This window comes from Micrasema longulum, unplaced genomic scaffold (assembly GCF_059751315.1).
Source record: "Micrasema longulum isolate JH-2025_06_02 unplaced genomic scaffold, ASM5975131v1 h1tg000468l, whole genome shotgun sequence".
Taxonomy (NCBI): Eukaryota; Metazoa; Arthropoda; class Insecta; order Trichoptera; family Brachycentridae; genus Micrasema; species Micrasema longulum.
The window spans coordinates 273,836-293,695 of NW_028277666.1; the positions used below are offsets into that span (position 1 = coordinate 273,836).

Consider the following 19,860-nt stretch of genomic DNA (forward strand, 5'->3'; position numbering starts at 1 on the left):
TGACGTTTTAGTTTTGTATTTTCAAGATATAAAATCACACAGAAGTCTTTAAAACACACCTTAATTATTTCCCAAGTACATTTTAAAATTAGGTTACTAATTTAATTCTGAAACTTGCTTATTTCAATAACAAACAAAAAGCTTTTAATTTAGTTAAAAATACTAACAGATAACTATAAATAGCAAGCATCGTACAATAATAATAAAGAAAGTCAATTTACTAAATAATTGTTGTGTGATATTTTTAATTTTTTGTATACACAGTTACTTAAAGCAACAAAAATATTTTAATCGTAAATGGGACGTTATAACTTATACTGCCCATGCACTATGTAGCTTACTGGCACCTTTTTCATATTTTTCAACTAAAAATATTTTTTTAAATCATTAATTCATCAAATCAGTACACATACATAATTATTGTCTTTTATTTTTGCTTTAATCTCGTATTTTAACACAATAAGAATTTACTATTGTGACAACTTATATACCTATTATACCTATGAAAACAAATTAATTAAAACCAATGGGTATTTAACATAAAAACTAACAACCACTGAAAGTGAAAATTTAATCATAAACACTTTTAACTAATTACAACAGGAGTGCAGAACATTTTGGAGTAGGGAATATGGAAGTCTAGGCATTTACAGGGCTTATGACCTGTCATTGGCTGGTTTGAGTGCTCACTTTACACACTGTGTAATATTCACCGTTTTACTTTTGTTTGAAATTCCATATTTCTTCAATTCATCCATCTATTGATTTTTGTGAAGTTAAAGAGCTGAAACCTTTATTGTTATGATCTTAATGACTCCTTTGGGGATAAAATCCAGTCTTTTGTCTGCCAACGTTTTGACAAATTCAAAATATTGTAATAAACACTTTTAATTTTTGAGATCGAAAAATTAATCTTAAAATGAGTCTATTCGGCGTATTTGTTTTTTAAATAGAAATCAATCATCTTTGTTATTTGAGGGTAGTTTTTTGTAACAAGAAAGCTTTTTTATCCTAGGTTTTGTATAATAATTAAATTAGTCTAAGGATAGTAAATAATATCTGTTTGATATTCTTAACAGTTTTTAAAAAAACTGGGTGTTCATTAAGTTGAACTTTTAATTTAGCTAAAACGTCGAGTAATATATGGTTTATGAAGATTAAACGTGTGCATTTTATTAGTACACTTATGACGATAACACATTTTTAAATATATTATCCGTCATTTTTTGTTATTTCTTCATTTGGTTTAACTTTATCAGCTTAAAAAGATTTATCAGATAAAACATTATTTTAAAAAAAATCAAAAGCATTCAAATGTAGCAATTACTATCCTATCAATATTAATGTATATTTTTAAAATTATGTGTCAGTATATTTATTTCTTCGTTTAGATAAATTATTTTAGCTTAGATAGCTGAAACAACCATAAGTTGATAGTTTTTGAAGATTAGAGGCATTTCATCATCAGATATGAAGTTCCTGTCTGGTCTCATGCTAGAGTATGGGTTTTTGGTGGGCGGTATCTTGACTTGAACCCCGGGGAATATTGAGGTGACCCTGGCGAGGTCTCTAGGCATCTCGTATTGGGTGTAGGCGGTCACACAGAGAGGAGCTTTGAGGCGCAGAGAGGCAGATATCGTGTCAGGCCACGTGTCTTGACCGGCGTAGCCTGTCGCTCGGTGGAAGCCAGGATTGAAAGCGCAAACTAAAAAATACAAACAAAATTCATGTTACCTTTAAAATGACATTTTTTACAACAGAGAGAAATAAAATAAATCTGATTAAGACCAGTACCTCAATCACAAATAACTATCGACGTGCTTAAAAACATGCTAAGCATTTGAGCGATGAAAATGAACAATAATGAACATTGTTTGATTATGTCCAAATGCTTGCAGACTGGCTGGATTTCCTCCCTAGGGAGTTGTTCATATTTTAATTTATTTCAACAGAGAGGGAAAAATTTTTGAGAAGGGAATATGGAAGTCTAGGCATTTACAGGGCTTATGACCTGTCATTGGCTGGTTTAAGTGGCCACTTTACACACTGTGTAACATTCACCATTCTGCCCAAGTTTGAACATCCACATTTCCTCAACTCTTCCATCCGTTCAGCCGGATGAATCTCACCCACGTGATAAAGGTTTCAGCTCTTTTACTTCACAAAAGTCAACAGATGGAAGTGTTGACTTAGAGATTACACACGCGTTAACTTATGACTGCGATAACTTAAGCATGTTCATTATTCAAGAATGTTTGAGTATGTCCAAATGCTTGCAGACTGGCTGGATTTCCTCCCTATGGAGTTATTCAAATTTAAATTTATTTCAACAGAGAGGGAAAACATTTTTGAGAAGGTGATGTGGAAGTCTAGGCATTTACAGGGCTTATGACCAGTCATTGGCTGGTTAAAGTAGCTACTTTACACACTGTGTAACCTTCACCATTCTGCCTGTGCCTGTGATGTGGAAGTCTAGGCATTTACAGGGCTTATGACCTGTCATTGGCTGGTTAAAGTAGTTACTTTACACACTGTGTAACCTTCACCATTCTGCCCATGTTTGAACATCCACATTTCCTCAACTCTTCCATCTGTTGACTTTTGTGAAGTGAAAGAACTGAAACCTTTATCACGTGGGTGAGATACATCCGACTGAACCAGACATACTCAAACATTGTTAAATTAACCATCTGGTAAAAGAAGGAGTGTAAAAATTGGAAAATCTTTTTCAGGCTTGCCTAGTAGGTGAATTGATTCAGCCGGGTGAATATCACCCACATGATTAAGGTTTTAGTTTTTTTACTTAACAAAAGCCGGCCTCATTGGTGTAGGTGGTAAGACGCTTGACTCACACACGCTAGGTTCCGGGTTCGATTTCTATTGAGAACATAAAAATTAAATTTGATTTTTCGTAAGCCTAAGTGTTCTGTGATGTAATTCACTACTGTAATTGGGTCTCCTGGCCTGTTGTGTTGCAAAAAAAGTCGACAGATGAAAGAGTTGAGGAAATGTGGATGTTTAAACATAGGCAGAATGGTGAAAGTTACACAGTGTGTAAAGTGGCTACTTAAACCAGCTGATGACAGGTCATGAGCAAAAATGTTTTCCCTCTCTTTTGCAAATAAATTTTAGATCAATTATTTATATTTGGAGCTAATGTAATATAAAAGGAAATTATTATCAGGCTTAGTTGTAAGGTATAATTTTTTTAAGTAATTTTTCAAATTTCATACTTGTTTTTAGTGAAAAGTTATATTCATTTTTTACCGGGAAACCTTCGCGCTTTCCAATGCGTTAAAGTATTTTAGATAATAATATGAATGTTGATGATTTTTATACTTACTTAAGTCTGGTTTAGAAAATTTAGAAGACTCAATAAAATCGTGATACAACATTCCATCGTTGAAATCGAATTTGACAACTCTGTCTGTCGTACGGCAACTGGCACACATTCTGAAAAAAATAATTAAATTTAAAAAATAACCTTTGTGATTCACTTTGAAAAGGATGTAGAAAAAGAAAAAAAAAGAAAGTAAGAAAAAATGTAACATTTTTAAATAGATATATATATTGAGTGTAATATATGTATATGATATGAGAATAGGGATATCACATACTACGAATACTACTATGAACTTAAACGTATTTAAAATTTATGTTTTGACATTTTGTATTTATTTTCAGTGGAGGATTCCGTAACCGTATGATTTAAATGGGTAAAAATTAAATAAATTTTATTAAACAGTGAAACCTTAGAATTTTGGTTTAATTAATTAAAGTCTTACATTAAATATCAAAGTATAATTTTTAAGTTAAGTTTTAATATTTTTTTCCACTTGTTGTTTGAAACGTCGTAAAATGATGAAGTTCGGTTTCTTATTTTTTATTTGTTAACAGACTATTAAACTAGGCTTTTTTTTATATATCGTATTATCAGCGCTGTGATTTTTTAAGGTTTTGTATATCTGAAATAACTCCGCGTGTGACGCTGACATCACGTCACCAACCTCTGAAGGTTGTTCACTGTTAGTTCTTCCCATTGGTCCTTTTACGGTAAGCTAACCGGATATCCTTCACAGCTGTCACATCATTGGTCGGTTCATATGAACCAGTGACGTCAATCAAAGTAGTGCGTTTTTTTTTTTTTTTTTTTTCGCACATTTTCAAGAAATTTTGGCTTGTAAAAAGTGCCCTAATTTTTACCGCGCGCAAGAAAACATTTTTGTATCCAATTTCCCGTAGGGCTGAAGTTTCTCATTAATCCAAAGTATTTTTATTTTGGAAATTTTATTTAATTTTCATTAGAAATAAAAATAAACATTCTCATAAATGGGTGAAGGGCGAACAAAGTGGAAATTAGTTTTTACCTCACTCTGCTTAGAAGATCAACCGGGAGCTTGGTTGTATTGAGTTCTGGTCCAACGAATACTATCCTCAACTCCTGAATTCCTGGTGTCAAGTGGAGGAAGAATGCTTCCCATTTGCTGAGGGTGTCAGCTTCAAACTGGAGTTCTGCGCCAATTATGTGCAAGCATAGAGACCTCCTCTGAAAAAACAAAAAAACTCATTTGATTTATATATTTATTGACAATTGTGTATGTAAAATAGGACTAGAATCCTAGACGAGTGATTTCAAAAATCTTGAAAAGGGAAATCAAGGGAAGATAAGCCTGCCTCATGAATAGTGGTTTGCGCGCTCACCTACCATGATTGAGGTCCCAGATTCGAATCCCTTCTGTAAATTGTTTTTCATCTCTTTTGATTATTTTTTTTTTCACATTTTAAACATTAATTAATAATAAAAATAATATGACCTCACAGGGGTTACCTGTGCCGAGGATACACGTAATTTGTTAAAATTGACAGCTCTCTTGAGGTTCGAAACCAGTCCTTGTTAACAAAAATTTGTACAAACTCAAAACATTATTGATAAATCTTTTTGGTCCGAGAAGAAGTATTTAAATCAAAAAATATTTTTAGTCGTTGCCTAGTATGAATGTTAAATAATTCGGTCAGAATGTCACCCGCATCAATAAAAGTTTTAGCTCTTTAGCTTTAAAAATATCAACAGATGGAAGAACTTAAACCAGACATTGACAGGTCGTAAGCCCTGTAAAAGCCAAGACTTATATGATACTCTTCAAGTACTAATGCAGTTCCCTATGCACCACTGGGTGTGGATAGGGAAATGATGGTTACATAATTTAGTAACATTTTACTTATTTTATTAAGACGATTATAATACGTGTAAATTAAACCTTTTTTTTTTCGATTTTTTAACCTGTTTTATATTTAACGAAATACGTAACGACACTTCGTGACTTAAAAAATAAAAGGTAAATAAAAAATATAAGTATTGGCCATTGAGAATACTATTTTGTTTTTTTTGTGATCTTCAATGTTGTTTGTTAAAAGATTTTGAATAGCCATTACGTCACATTAATTAAGATTCATTAATTATTGTAAAAAAATGACAAAAAAACTGGCAATATCATGACTGCCGAACATTCAGTACTTTTCCGTCATTAGAATTGATGACACAACTTTAGAGAAATAATTAGTTAAGTACGCTAGTAAATGAAATGATTACTATTATCAAAACTTCAATTCAGATCGCAATATAAGTTCGAAAACAAGATATTTTGTGATCACAGCAGATAACGAGAGGATGGAAGGCGAGTTACTAACGCCTCCAAACCAAAACCAACCAGGTAAGAGAAGGTAATCCCGACAGAAAAATCCACCAGTGAAGGCAACGGGAAATCGCTCTGGTCATCTTTTCCCAGGAATCACTATGGCGAGTACACCCAACAAGCAATTGTCCTGGCCTCGTAGTAGCGCAGGACCGAGACGCTTTCGCTGTAGTGATCGCCAACATGGGGGACCTCATAGGGCACCACCAGAAGAAGAACAAGATATTACATTAAACAACCATAATCTATTGTATTATACTATATAGAACTATTCACCACTGTTCAGCTCCGTAATATTTCATATTTATTTTGGCCATGTGTTGAGAGGTGATAAATATGCCACACTTCAGCTTGTCATGAAGGGGAAAATCGAGGGACGTGGAGGGGTCGGAAGAAAAGAGCTTTCCTGGCTTCGAAACATCCGAGCATGGACCAGGATTAGAACTGTGGAGGAGCTGTTTCGCACTGCTCAGGATAGAGAAGCTTTCTCCCAAGTGATCGTTAACGTCGGGGGGACCCGACATGACACGTGAAGAGAAGATACTATATAGGGAAATTGATGACGGAGTCGGAAAAGTTAATGGTAAGAGCAAATGGCGGATCTACACCCTGGCCAATACGTTCATCCAGGCCTGGTGATAGGATTTCCGGGCAGCTGGGCAGCAAATTTCTACTATGTAATGAGTTTTTTTTTTACAAAATTTCCGCATTAATACGCTGTCACCAATATTTGTGACGAGATCGCTACACTGGCCACACTGACTTTCGATACGGGCCAATGTGCAAACGTGCTTAATCTGTGTGGCGCACGTCACAAGCGCACAAACAATACGTAGCTCAGGTGCCGAGATGGACATAGAAACTGTTGAAGCCACTATGTTATATAAAAGTGTGATTTCTTGCTTTGGCGAACATACCTTTTTTACTTGCAATATCTTGTAGCCAACCTAAATAGAGACTGTTGAAAAATTGATGAAAAATGTTGCTTAATTAAATTATGTTTTTGAATTACGGCTGTTTTAAATAAATGATTTATTTAATTAAAGAAAACAACAGCCGTTACAACAAATAAATACGATATTTACAAATAAACCAAAGTTATAGGCCAACTTTATTATGTATATTTTTTAAGGAGGTTGGGTATAAGCGGGTTGCTTAGTCTCTATTTTAGAAACATGTCAACAGATAAGAAAAAAAGTTATGAAATATACACCAGAACATAATGTAATTAATGGGTAGGTAGGTAAAGCTTGTACACATAAATTTAAAGTGCAAATGTTTTATTAGTTTACTTATTAAATCATTTATATAGTGCTCATAAGAGTGCACACTGAAATAAAGGGTTTTCGGTATTCTTTATACTTCATGCGTATTTTTATAAACTGTTTTCTTCGTTGCTCATATTCAAGCCGCCATCTTACCGAAAACCGGAGAAAAATAGGCGAAAAATGACAAAAAACGTGTGCACACTTTTTGACAGTTCTTAGCGTACTAACAACAGGGTCTCGATTACAATGAGAAGTTATCATTTATCTTCAATTTTATCTACAAAGTAAAATGAAGTTTTCTGTATGAAACGCAGAATATAGATCCATTTTTTTCTTCTAAACATATTCAATTATAGGTTACCGACGAAGATACTTCAAATGTTCATGCAAATATACTAATTTTTGTATACAATTATATGTTTTTCTTTATAGACAGTCAAAGATAACTCTGTTAACTTCCCATTGTAATCGAGGCCCTGGACCAGCGTGAGGACGCTTTGAGAATTTGTTTACCGAGTAACCTTTGATCTGTGTTGAAAAACCGACATTATTCTGGTCGAGCGGGAGCGCGTGTACCAGCGTAAATTATATGGCTCTGCCAGCCACAAATACAGGTTTGCCAAAACGTATTTGCCAGCGTATGGACCAACGTGTAGAGACGTCTTTAGCCAGTATGCTGGCGCGCGTATGGGCAACGTTATTGCAAAACTGCCTATGTGTTGGCGAGTTGGGCCCAACGTGCGGACGTTAAAACACACAAAAAACGGTAAAAGTTAGAGCCTAAATTGAAGGGAAAAGTTTATTGAAAATGTATGAAAAAGACAATCAAAAATATTTAAATAAAAATGAACTACTTTAAACGACGTCTCTAGTTCATATAAATCAACCAATGATAAAAAAATTGTGAAAGATTTCCGGTTTGCGGTAAGTCAACGGACCAATCGACAGAACTGACCGAGAAGAAGCGGAAAAGAATTTGAGACGTCACACGCGGAGTAATTTCAGAAATACGAAACTTCTTAGCGCTCCGCTGATATAACAAAATATTTTATTTTTTTTAATTTTTGGCTTTTTTTTAACCCGCAGGTCTTCCACATTCGCTCTCTTTTAAGATGCCCAAATGGATTTTATTTGATACAAATGCTTATCAGTTGGCACAATACCAAATATCTACTTTGTCTGTCGACACACCACGCTGTTACTATGTATTCTTAAGTGTTAACAGAAGTTGCGTCCGTTTTTTTTTAAAATAAAAAATGAGTGCCAAAATTATAAAAAATGCCAAAGGTTTTACGACAGTCAATAAAAAAAAACTGCTTTTCAAGATATGTTTTTGGCTTTTACGTTATATGTATTATTTCATTTGATAACAAGCCTCCAAAATGGAATATCGGGTAAAGAAGGGTGCATTTATGACACCTTTGTCTGTTCGCGTTCAATCGAGGGAAGACAAGAAACCGGCCAGTGACAGATCATGGGCTCTGTGAAAGCCTGGAGTATGATATTCTCATCTCAATAAGGTTTTACCTCAAAAGAATAATAACATTTTGACAAAAACCATTCTGGAGTTATCAATCACGCAGTTAGCTTGGGTAAAGTGGTACTGAAATAAATTTGTGTCCGGAAATTTGTTCGCCAGCACTTGTTCGCAAGATATTTGTTCGCGGTAATTACTTCTCCTAGAATCTAGCATGGTTAGAAATGATTAATTAAGCATAAGTCGGCCTCGTGGTGTAATGGTCAGCGCATTTGCCTACCATGCAAGGGGTCTCGGGTTCGATTCCCGACAGGGATAATATGAAATATTAATTTAATGGGGTGTTTTCAAACCAAAATATTTCATAGTCCCTGGACTGGTACCTGAAGCGTAAGACTGATCATCTTAACTTCATGTAACAAAAAAATATCGAGATACGCTGCGATTGGTGTACCAATGCAGTGACGTTTGAACCATTAGGTGCGGATAGGGAATATTGAGGATAATGAAGCATTCAGTAATTTGAAAAAATATATACATACAGAAAAGTAAATCTTCTCAGTCATAGTTCTTTTACTTAATATTTTTCACTCATTGCAGATCTTTTTACTCAAAGGGTATTCGTACAAAATACTTCATCAAAACTGAAATTTCATCCTCTGTTTTAAGTTAAAAATAATCTAATTTGGTAAGTTATTCAAAATAAAACACTTTTATTGGATTTAATTCTACTTTTTAAAAAAATATATGTGACCCGTTTTGTCTTATTTATTTATTATTTATTTTACAGAAGCAAACAGCTGACAATGATATAATAACTTTAAAAAGATACGGTTTAAAGACAGGCCAGCGAAGTTTCTAAATCAAAATCATACATATCAAATTGTGGTACAACAAAAGGGTGTGTTTATGTGTATCTGTATGAGAGTAAGTGTATAGGTGTGGGATGTTTGTGTGTATGTGGGAGTAAGTGTTCAGGTGTGTGTAAGTGTGAGCATCATTAAATAGCAAGTGGGATCGTATCCCAGCCAGAAAGAACGTGTTTAATGTATTTTTAAATCAATTAAAGGGCATGTTAAATATATCAATAGATGAAAAAAAAGCATTATAGTTAGAGCAAGAACGGTAGAGGAAAGTGTTGTGCATAATTAGTGTTACAGACTGGCAGATGGAAAAATACTTATTTCTTTTCACGCGAAAGGGGACATTAAGATTGATTTTGGAGAGTAGGTTAAAAGGGTCTTCTTTATTATTTAATAATTTACAGCATAATTTAAAAAAAAGTGCGTCTTTTTTCAAAGATACGCTCCCACTTGCTATTTAACCATCACACCTGAACACTTACTCCCACACAAAAACACACCTCTACACTTACTTTCATACAAATACACACAAGCACACCCTTTTGTTTACCACAATTTAAAATATTTTTATTTATTTACTTAAGTTAGTTAATATTACATTGTATTATAACTAATATATTTACAATTATAACAAATACTTATTAAATATTTCTTACATAACTACATTATTACAATAAACATAACATTTTTTTTTTAAATCCGTAAGTTTTCTTTCATTCTTCATACTTTCAGGCATCTCATCATACAGTTTTAACCCTTTATACATTAAGCTATTTTGTGATTTTGTTTTTTTCTTAAGTGGTAGTCTTATCCTATTTCTATTTCTTGTCCTATATTTATGTACATTTCTATTTAATATAATTTCACTTATAAAATACTTTGGCATGAGATTATTAAACACTTTATATATAATTACAAATACATTATACAATAGTCTTTTCTTTATTCCTATCCAGTTCAATTGTTTTCTCATTTTTTCAACACTATTATATTTGCTTTTTTTCAGTATAATTCTCATTGCTCAAAATATATGATTTTTACTTCGAAACTTTGCTGATCTATCTTTAAACCGTATCTTTTTATGTTATTATATCATTGTTGACTGTTTTTTTTCTATGAAAAAAATAAATGAATAAATAAAAAATTTATTCTCACGCACAGTAAAAATGAGAGCATTAAATTGTACGGCGAAGTTTTTTGAAAATACGTGAAAAAAATTTCTTTAATAAAAAAGTACTACTTTGCATGACGTCATTAGTTCTTTCGAATAAACCAATGATAAGAGAGTTGTGATAGACATCCTGTTTACGGAAAGGCAACTGACGAATCAGCAGAACTCGTCAACAAGACAGGGAAGAGAACTTAAGACGTCACACTCGAAGTAATTAAAAAAATACAAAAATTTAAAATATTATAGCGCTAATAATACGATACATAAAAAAAATGGACTTAGTTTTATAGTCTATTAAAAAAAAATCTAACCGCCAAACTTCCTCAATTTATTTATTTATTTTATTTTCTTTTATTTAGGAAACATACAGTACAGTTACAAAGTTTTATATTTTACACAGTTAGACTTAACTCTAATGGACCAGTAAAGTTTCCATATTATAAAGTAATTATATGTAAGGTTATTAATTAAAGTACAAAAAAGAGAAGGAAAAAAAACATTAATAGAAGTTATTTAAAAATTTAAATTTAAGTAAAAAAAGTTATTTTAAAGTTTTTAGTTTGTAGTTAGTATTTAAAAATGGAAATAATATTAAAAATGAAGAAAATTTGTAAAAGTAATTAAAAGTTAAGAATTAAAATAAAGAATGAAAAACATGCTCAAATGTAAAAAAAAAAAAAAATAATAATGACATTTTTTAAAAAGGAAAAACGTAAATATACAGATGCATATTTTAAGGGATTCAAAGAAACGATGAGGAAAATCTTTAAGTGTAACATAAGACAAAAAAATTAAGTCAATTTAAAAAACATCTTCAAAATTAATGACACATTGATGATTACGCGGTATTGCAGTACAACCGACGATAACCTTTTTTGTATAACTGGCCCTACGTTACGTACCTACATTGTTTAAACTAATCTGATTTTAAGGAAGTCAATTTATATATTGTTAATGCAAAGTAAGCTATTGAAATAATTTATGGCTATAATGTGAGCTGTTTACGATAATTATGCTGATTTTTTAGATTTAGTTTATTTCCTGTTATATTTGTACGTAAGGTGGGTTCAAGGTTTAAATACACATGCGGGTTGATTATTAATATTAAAATTACAATGCCAATTGTTTTGTTACAATCGAAAATAATAAATTATATGTTTTCCTGATAAAACGTACAATGAAAAAAATGAAGTCCCAATGTCAGCGTTTGTTATTAAGAGTTGATAAAAAAGTTTATTTTTCTGCGGCCGGGAGGAAACAAATCAATTTGCTTTTTTTAAACTTCAATTACAAAAAAATATATGAACTTTGGCGGTCTTATTGCTTAAAGACACATCTCCAGCCAACCAAAAAACAGACTAAATAAAAGAAAAAAAAAATGAGAAGGGAAAATGGAAGTCTAGGCATTCACAGGGCTTATGACTGTCATTGGCTGGTTTAAGTGGCCACTTTATACACTGTGTAACGTCCACCATTCTGCCTATGTTTAAACATCCACACTTCCTCAACTCTTCCATCTATTGACTTTTGTGACGTAAAAGAGCTGAAACTATTATCATGCGGGTGAGATTCATCCTGTGAAACCCAGCCTGTATACAACCATTTTGACATACTCAAAACATTTTGAAAATAAAAATTGATTGAAATATGTATTAAAAAAAAAACTTAATTTCGATTAAAATTCACGTTTAAAAAGTGCTTTTACATATGAAGTAACTAGTACTAGTATAAAGTAACTAGTACTAGCATAAAGTAACTAGTACTACTATAAAGTAACTAGGACTACTATAAAGTAACTAATACTAGTATAAAGTAACTAGTACAAAGTCCCTAGTACTAGTATAAAGTAACTAGTACTAATATAAAGTAACTAGTACTAATATAAAGTAACTAGTATTAGTATAACGTAACTAGTACTAGTCTAAAGTAACTAGTACTAGTATAAAATAACTAGTACTAGTACTAGTTTAAAGTAACTAGTACTAGTATAAAGTCCCTAGTACTAGTATAATGTAACTATTACTAGTATAAAGTAACTAGTATAAAGTAATTAGTTCTAGTTTAAAGTAACTTTTACTCGCGGCTTCGCTTGCGTGTTGTTAGAGAGAAATAACTTTATTAATTAGTTTTGTCGTTCAACAATAAAAAAATTCCCTATCGAATATATTTTTTTTGATAAAAAGTATCAACTACCCGAAAGGATAACTCCAACTATCGCCATTCAAAAAATACGGCGATCCTTTGTTCCATGTCGAACAAGCATCGTTATTCTGTTTAAATATTAATTCATCAAATTTTTAATATATGCATAGAAAATAGTTGTTATTATGCAAAAATATTCTTTACCGGTTCAGACGCTGTACTAGTTTCGGGTGCCCCAATAGTCTTCTGGTACGCATACAGAGCCGTGAGGGGAGCGGTGGACAACTGAGTCAATGTTGCATAGTGACATTCATCCATATCTGAAAAAATCAAGAAACAATATCTGTAATTTACACTTCTAAAGAGAAAATACATGCGTTTGTTTGTTTGTCCGTCACAAGAATTTCTCCCTACCGATAAGTAAAAATTATGTTTTTAATGCTACAATATTATTCAAAAGTAGGAAACATCGATACGCGCTTCTGTCGATACAATACAGAAACCGATGTTTACAGAAAAGTATCGCGATATCGATACCGGTGGTATATAGTGAATTTATGTATTTATGCTTTATTAAGTAAGCTCATATCATTTTAAGAGCTAATATTAACTTTAAATAATATTACAATTTTCTATCAAAATTTCTCAATAACATATTTTTTCAAATCAATTTTTAATATTTCGATCTTTTCAATCTCCTTATTTCTTTGAGTAACTCATTGCACAGCTTCAATCCCTTGTACAACGAGTTTTGAGATTCTGTTTTTCTGAGATTCGAAAAAGACTTTTCATTGATAATTAGGTACCTAGGCACTTGTTCATGGTTGAATTCCAAAACATAAAATAAATATTTTTTTCAAATATGGCATTCTTTTTGCAAACGTCAAACTCCAGTCGTCTCACCAACAAAGGGGTGTACTTATGTAGGAATACGATTTTTAAAAATGTTCTGAATTAAATATTATTTTAGTATTACCAAAAATCTAGTAAAAGAAATAAATGGGCAGAAATTATAAGGAATTGAAAGAAAAAATCTGATTGAGATTTACTAAAAACAAATGCTGTTGTAAAAATTCAAAAACCAACTTTTTTAATACATAAAAAACAACATCTTTCCATTTTTTTGGTAATGCATTCTCCTCGAATGCAACCCTGGTAGATCGATGAATAAAACATTTATGCTCCTAACTTATTTTTTACATATTCGATTAAAAATTTTAATATCCACAACACGCACAGCGCAAAGATCAATATTTCTCTGAAAACCGCACGTAAATCGGTTAAGCCGTTTAGGAGGAGTACGGTGACATCACACGTACAGAGGAATTATATATACATAAATAGGTATGTATGTGTATGTAAGGGTGTTTATCAGGGGCGAATGCTCCTTATAATCGATTATTTGCAGCTTACCATATTTTTTTGACATTGAAAGTAATGTTTTATGTTACAGTATTATTATGAAAAAACATATCACCAAAAAATATATATCTTTTCTTGGGTAAGTAAATTTATATTCCTTTATTCCACACAGCGACTAGTTCCGCCTCTATTGGCCTAAATTATTACTACTGGATTACACGAGATTACTCTGCTGACAAAAAACGCTAATTAAAGACGTCTTAAACCTAAAATTTTAGAATCTTGTTCGAAAAATTACACTTGCGATTACAGTAAAATCTTGCAGCTTTCATTAATGCAATTCGTTATTTCGATACTTCTTCATAAGGGCTATAATTCTTTAAAATAAATCAATTCGACTTACAACGGTCTAAGGGAGGTGACAATATACTCACTAATTATATTGTGTGAAAAAGAGATAACGAATATATTTTGTATGTCTTAACACGAAAGTTACAATAATACTTTATCATACTTAAGTTTCGGTGGTTCGCAAGTGAATTTATTTTAAAATAAATTGATATTTTGATATTTTAATCTAAACGAATTGATATTTTAATCCATAATATTAGCGTATCAGTATAAATCTTTTAGTGGGTTTTAAAAAACAAAGATTCGCCAATTGTTTTTTTAATTGTAATTCGTTTTTGTGCATATGATGACAGTTAAATATTGTAGGTTATTCTTCAGTATCCATTTAAACTTTTAAAATTTAGTTTGAGTTATGATAAAAACGTTACTAGTGTATAGTGTTAAGAATAAATATATATGAAGAATTATAAAATGTGTAACTTATGTCGTTTTGTGAGTAATAATGTGATATAAAAGTCGATGAAACAATGATTCTTAAAACGGAATTTATGTTTTGTTTGGTAAACTATCGTACTCGATAAGGAATACATTAAAATTATTTAGTTTTTATCTAATTTATTAAAAATAGTGTTTTATATCAAGACAAGTTATAATAGTCAGATTTAAACAAAAATGCACCGGTACGCTTATGAACTATCCAGTTTTATAAATGACTTTTTCGGCACTTGGCCCAAAACAAGGAATAGCTGCGCGGGTGGGTCGTTGCTTTCTAATGACGAAGGCGGGGTTCGAGCCCTTAAAGATTACATTATTTTTTTGCAATTATGTTTTTTTAAATTGTATTTTTTTGAAAAATATTTTTACTGAAACTATTAGCCGCTGGAGCCATTTGTTATGGATTATTTATCGAATATAAAATTGACTTGTTTTTTATATGCCATACTACCTCTATGGACATTTTATCAGAATTCTCGTAGCTTACCAATATAAAAACCCACCGCTCGCTCTGGTTTTTGTATATATGTTTGTGTTTATATGTATGAATATTTATGTGGGTACTTATATGTACATGTATGTATGTATATATGCATGTATATGTGTGTATGTGCGTGTATGAATGTTTATAAGGGTGCACGCGTGTGTGTATGTATATTGAAATATATACCTAAATAAACATATATGTTAGTCTGCCTTAGTACGGGTCTTCTCCTACTAGGCATTACTTTATAGTATATATATTTTTTTTAAAAACATCATTATACTTACAGAGAAATATTTTTCTTCAATGAAATGAACAAAAAAATAAAAAGTGCAGTCAGAGATACATATTTAAGTAAGAAGTGAAAAGTTACTTTTATAAATCTTCTTTGTCTAGCACTGATTAAAAACACCGTTTATATATATATTTTGTAATTTATATATGTTATCCTAAAAATATTAATAATCAAAAATAAAATCAACAAACTATAGTAAGACGTCACTTTCCATTATGTACACAAGATTTTTTTTTTCTTTTAGGTAATGTGAAACGTTAATCTAAATATATGTATTTGATTAATGTAAAAATGGTATTTGGTATTAATATTGTATTTATATTTGTTATCTGAATAATAAAAAAAATGACAAAATGGTGACTGCTACAAAGCGTATACAATTGCCCTGTAAATACCTAGACTTGTCTAATTCCTTTTTAAAAATGTTCTCAATGAGGAACTTCAGCCCTACGGGAAATTGGATACAAAAAATGTTTTCTTACGCGGGGTAAAAATTAGAGCATTAAATTGTACGCCAAAGTTTCTTGAAAATGTACAGAAAAAATAATAAAAAATATTTTGATAAAAACGCACTACTTTAAATGACGTCACTGGTTCATGTGAATCAACCTATGATCTGAGAGCTATGGAAGATTTCCGGTCTGCTTGTCGCTTCTGGACCAATGGGAAGAACTGAATGAGAATAAGCGGAAATGAACCTCTGACGTCACACGCGGAGTCATTTCAGAAATACAAAACTTTAAAAAATCGTTGCGTCGATAATACGATATGTAAATATTAAAATAAAAAAAATTGACTTACTGTAACAGTCTATTAACAAATAAAACATTTGAAAAAAAACACTGAACTTCCTCATTCTGCGTTGTGGTATCTTGAAACAATTTTTAACCGGTTCCTACTGCTTTGAAAGCCCTGTTCATAGTCTACAAATGTTACTGACAGCTGTTATATATATATAGTTGGATAATTTATAAAGCGCCATTTTTGTGAAAATCACCTCAAGGGCGCTGTACAATTAATAAATATCCCAGTACGTCTTGCAGCTACAGAGCGCATGGACGGTTGGGATTCTAGTTCCTCGTTTTCAATTAAGATCAATCAAAAATTATAATAGATAGGAGCTAGATTACAGGACGTCTTGCAGCTACAGAGCGCATAGACAGTTAGAAATTTAGCCCCCATTTACACATTTTAAAAATTGACAAATAAATTTAGTGTATTACAAAATAATAATAATATGAATAGTAAAAAGGAGTAAGATTACAACACGCCTTGCTGCTACTAAGCGCATAGACGATTGGAATTCTAGACCCCGTTTACAAAATTAAGGTATTTTAAAGTTGAAATATGAAAGCTAGATAACCAATCATCGTGCAGCTACAAAGCGCATGGATGAGAGGAATTCCAGCAAAGTTAAAACAATATCAATAAATCTATAAAAAATAGAGTATAGTAGTAAATTGGTCAAGTGTTCATACCAAGAAGTAAGCAATAAAAAACTAAATAAATAAATGTTCCCGGATAAGTGAGACATAACTTGAATATCCAGGCTACTAAAATAAAACAAAGGGATCGTGAAACGTATTAATCCACTAATGATTTAAGCTCATTTTTATTAGACCATGTAACTTTTAAGACATGCGCGTGTTAAAAATGGTGAAACCCTCTGAAGTTGGCGGATGGCACCATATTGACGGCATAGGAAAAGTTCCAAGTGACATGTAGCAGCTTCGCCGAAGTGCCAATTCAAGTTTTGAGTTTTTTTTTTTAATAAAAAAATCTCCTAAGTGAGGAAAACCTCTTCTAAGGAGAATAATAATAGTACCTAATAATAATCATGGTTTACCAACAAATAATTACAACTTCTTTATCTACTACATAAACAATGCTTACTCACAGATTCAAAAACTACTCTTACTTAAATGAAAGACATAACCTCTACAATACAAATAATATAATCACTAGATCCTCAATACAAAGACAACTTAAACAAATACAAACTGATACCGCTTTCGGACAAAGCGATTTCGAGTATTATTCAATTAAAATCTATAACCTACTTCCACTATCTATTAAAACAATTAGTACTGAGAAAATGTTCAAAAAGGCTTTAATTTTTTTTTACAGGAGAGCTAGGTATTAGTAAAATGGATTGTCTCATTCGCTCAAACCAATATTGAATCAACCGCTCCACAAGTGTATAGCTTATGTTAGGTTTTTGTTCTTTCATTGTGCGTTTTGTAATATAAGTAATATAGATGTACATAAATTAATTATCAACATAAATACGTAGTATTTAAAACTGTCTGAGCATTTTATAAATTATTTCTGTTTATTAAGTAAGTCTTCTTTGTTTATTCTCAAATGTAAAAATATTTTTTAAAGTATATTGTTAAGTGTCCTCGGCACGGGGAACCCCAGTGAGGTCGCATTATTTTTATTATTAATTATAGTTTGTAATAGAAAAAATATTAATAAATAATAAAAAAATAAATATATGCTTAGGTAATAGATTTCTCTGGATTATGTCTAGTCTGCCTGACTAGGTACAAACTGTTTAAAGGCAGACATTTTTATGCATTTTCATTTTTATATAAAATAAACAATAAAATGACTACCTTCTAGTTAATTTATTATAGAGTTACACTATATTTAAATAAACCATTTATTATTTTATAATGTTCTTGAGTATGTTTTCCGATTTTTCTCTACCTAAATCCAGTAACCTTTTTTTTACAAATTTATGTGATTGAATCAGTCATAGTTTTGCAATGCTCGGGTAACATATTGAATATTTTGGGGCCCAGAAACTTGATTTTTTTTCTGAATTCAGAGTTTGTGGTAGACCCCATGACCTATCCTTTAGTTTGATTTTTGGTAGTGTGGGAGTATTCCTTTTGGGATTTGGTAGAATAATTTATTTTCACAAACATATTTATTCTAGATACATATAATGGCCATATATATGATTGACATATATACAGACATACATATAATTGAGTTAACGCTGGGGTACCTGAAGGGCTTTTTAAAAATTATTTTAATAATCTATTTTTGAGCAGATTCGAGAGGTTTTAATATTGATTTATTAGTGCCTCCCATCCAATTATGCCATAAGTTATTATTGAGTTATATTAGTTTTTTTTTAAAATGAAATTCTATAAAAAAAGGTTTTAACTAAAAAAAAAATTATAAAAATATTTTTTTAAAGTATTACCGAAGGCATAATTTTACGTAAAAATACATTAAAATGTCACAAAAATCCATGTGATTTAAAATGCTTGTATTTCTTTTTAAAAACAAAAAATTAAAATTTTGCTTCCGCCACTTACATGTTTAGTTTATTATCTTTAAATTATAAGTGCAAATTTTAGTTTAATACTTAGTCTTTATTGAGATCCTAGATACCTAAGTTTAGTCTAAATTTGAAATGGAGTAATCGGCCGGTCTTAAAGTAATTATATTTTAATTACATCAAATTTTTAAGTATGTTTTTTGACAGAAATACCTTTGAAAATTATTGTTTTATCTAATATATGTTTTTTATTTTCTTATTATTGCGCAATTAAAAAGAACATTTGTTTTAAAATGGCAAAATCGTATGATTTCCTCATTTTGCGTGCGTTTTACCAGACTACAGCCTTAAGAATGTCAACGAAGAGGTTAACCATGGTCTGATAAGCGTAGAAATTTTTTCGAGAGTATACTGGAGCGTTAGGACATAAAGTACAGTAAACAGAAGTGAAAGGGTGTTAAGATCTCTCCTCTGCGCTGTCTAATAAATGTCTGTGAATTAAATATACAAAATTCGTCTTTGCCACATGGTGTCTTGGCAAACTCTCAAAATTCCGAAATCAATACGATAATGGATTTTCTTTATGAATCTTTAACAAATAATGAAATTATCTATTCAACTCTAAAATAGACGTATGCGATAAAACTTCAAAATGTGTCTAGAAACCGATACACAAGAGTGATTTCTTATGTATATTTACAAAATAAAGTAAATAAAATACAAATCAGTTATAACTGTGGATAACTTTTTTTTAAAGATTATTATAGATTTATGAATTTTACTACAGATATACGAGTTCAGTGGTTTTTAAGATGAAGTTTTTTTTTAAAAAATGAGTAACCCGCTATTCCTCAATTTAAGAGGTTTGTCAGTAGGTGAAAAAGAGGGGATATAGAAATGTTAAAGAAAATACAACACAACACCCAGACCAATTGAGAAAAAATCCCAAATCGATTTTTTCTTG

The 19,860-nt window shown here is 31.2% G+C and overlaps 1 protein-coding gene across 1 annotated transcript in view; it reads right to left on the reverse strand.

Annotated features, from left to right (window-relative positions):
• LOC148281401 (uncharacterized) overlaps positions 1–19,860 on the reverse strand; it is a 32,681-nt gene continuing 12,821 nt past the window's right edge. Inside the window, exons 4-7 of the mRNA XM_088226750.1 lie at positions 12,819–12,934; positions 4,368–4,546; positions 3,344–3,453; positions 1–1,705 (exon numbers count right to left, since the gene is read on the reverse strand). Of these exons, the coding sequence (XP_088082876.1) occupies positions 1,407–1,705; positions 3,344–3,453; positions 4,368–4,546; positions 12,819–12,934 (704 nt within the window). The 3' untranslated portion in view covers positions 1–1,406. The remainder of the gene's footprint in view (positions 1,706–3,343; positions 3,454–4,367; positions 4,547–12,818; positions 12,935–19,860) is intronic.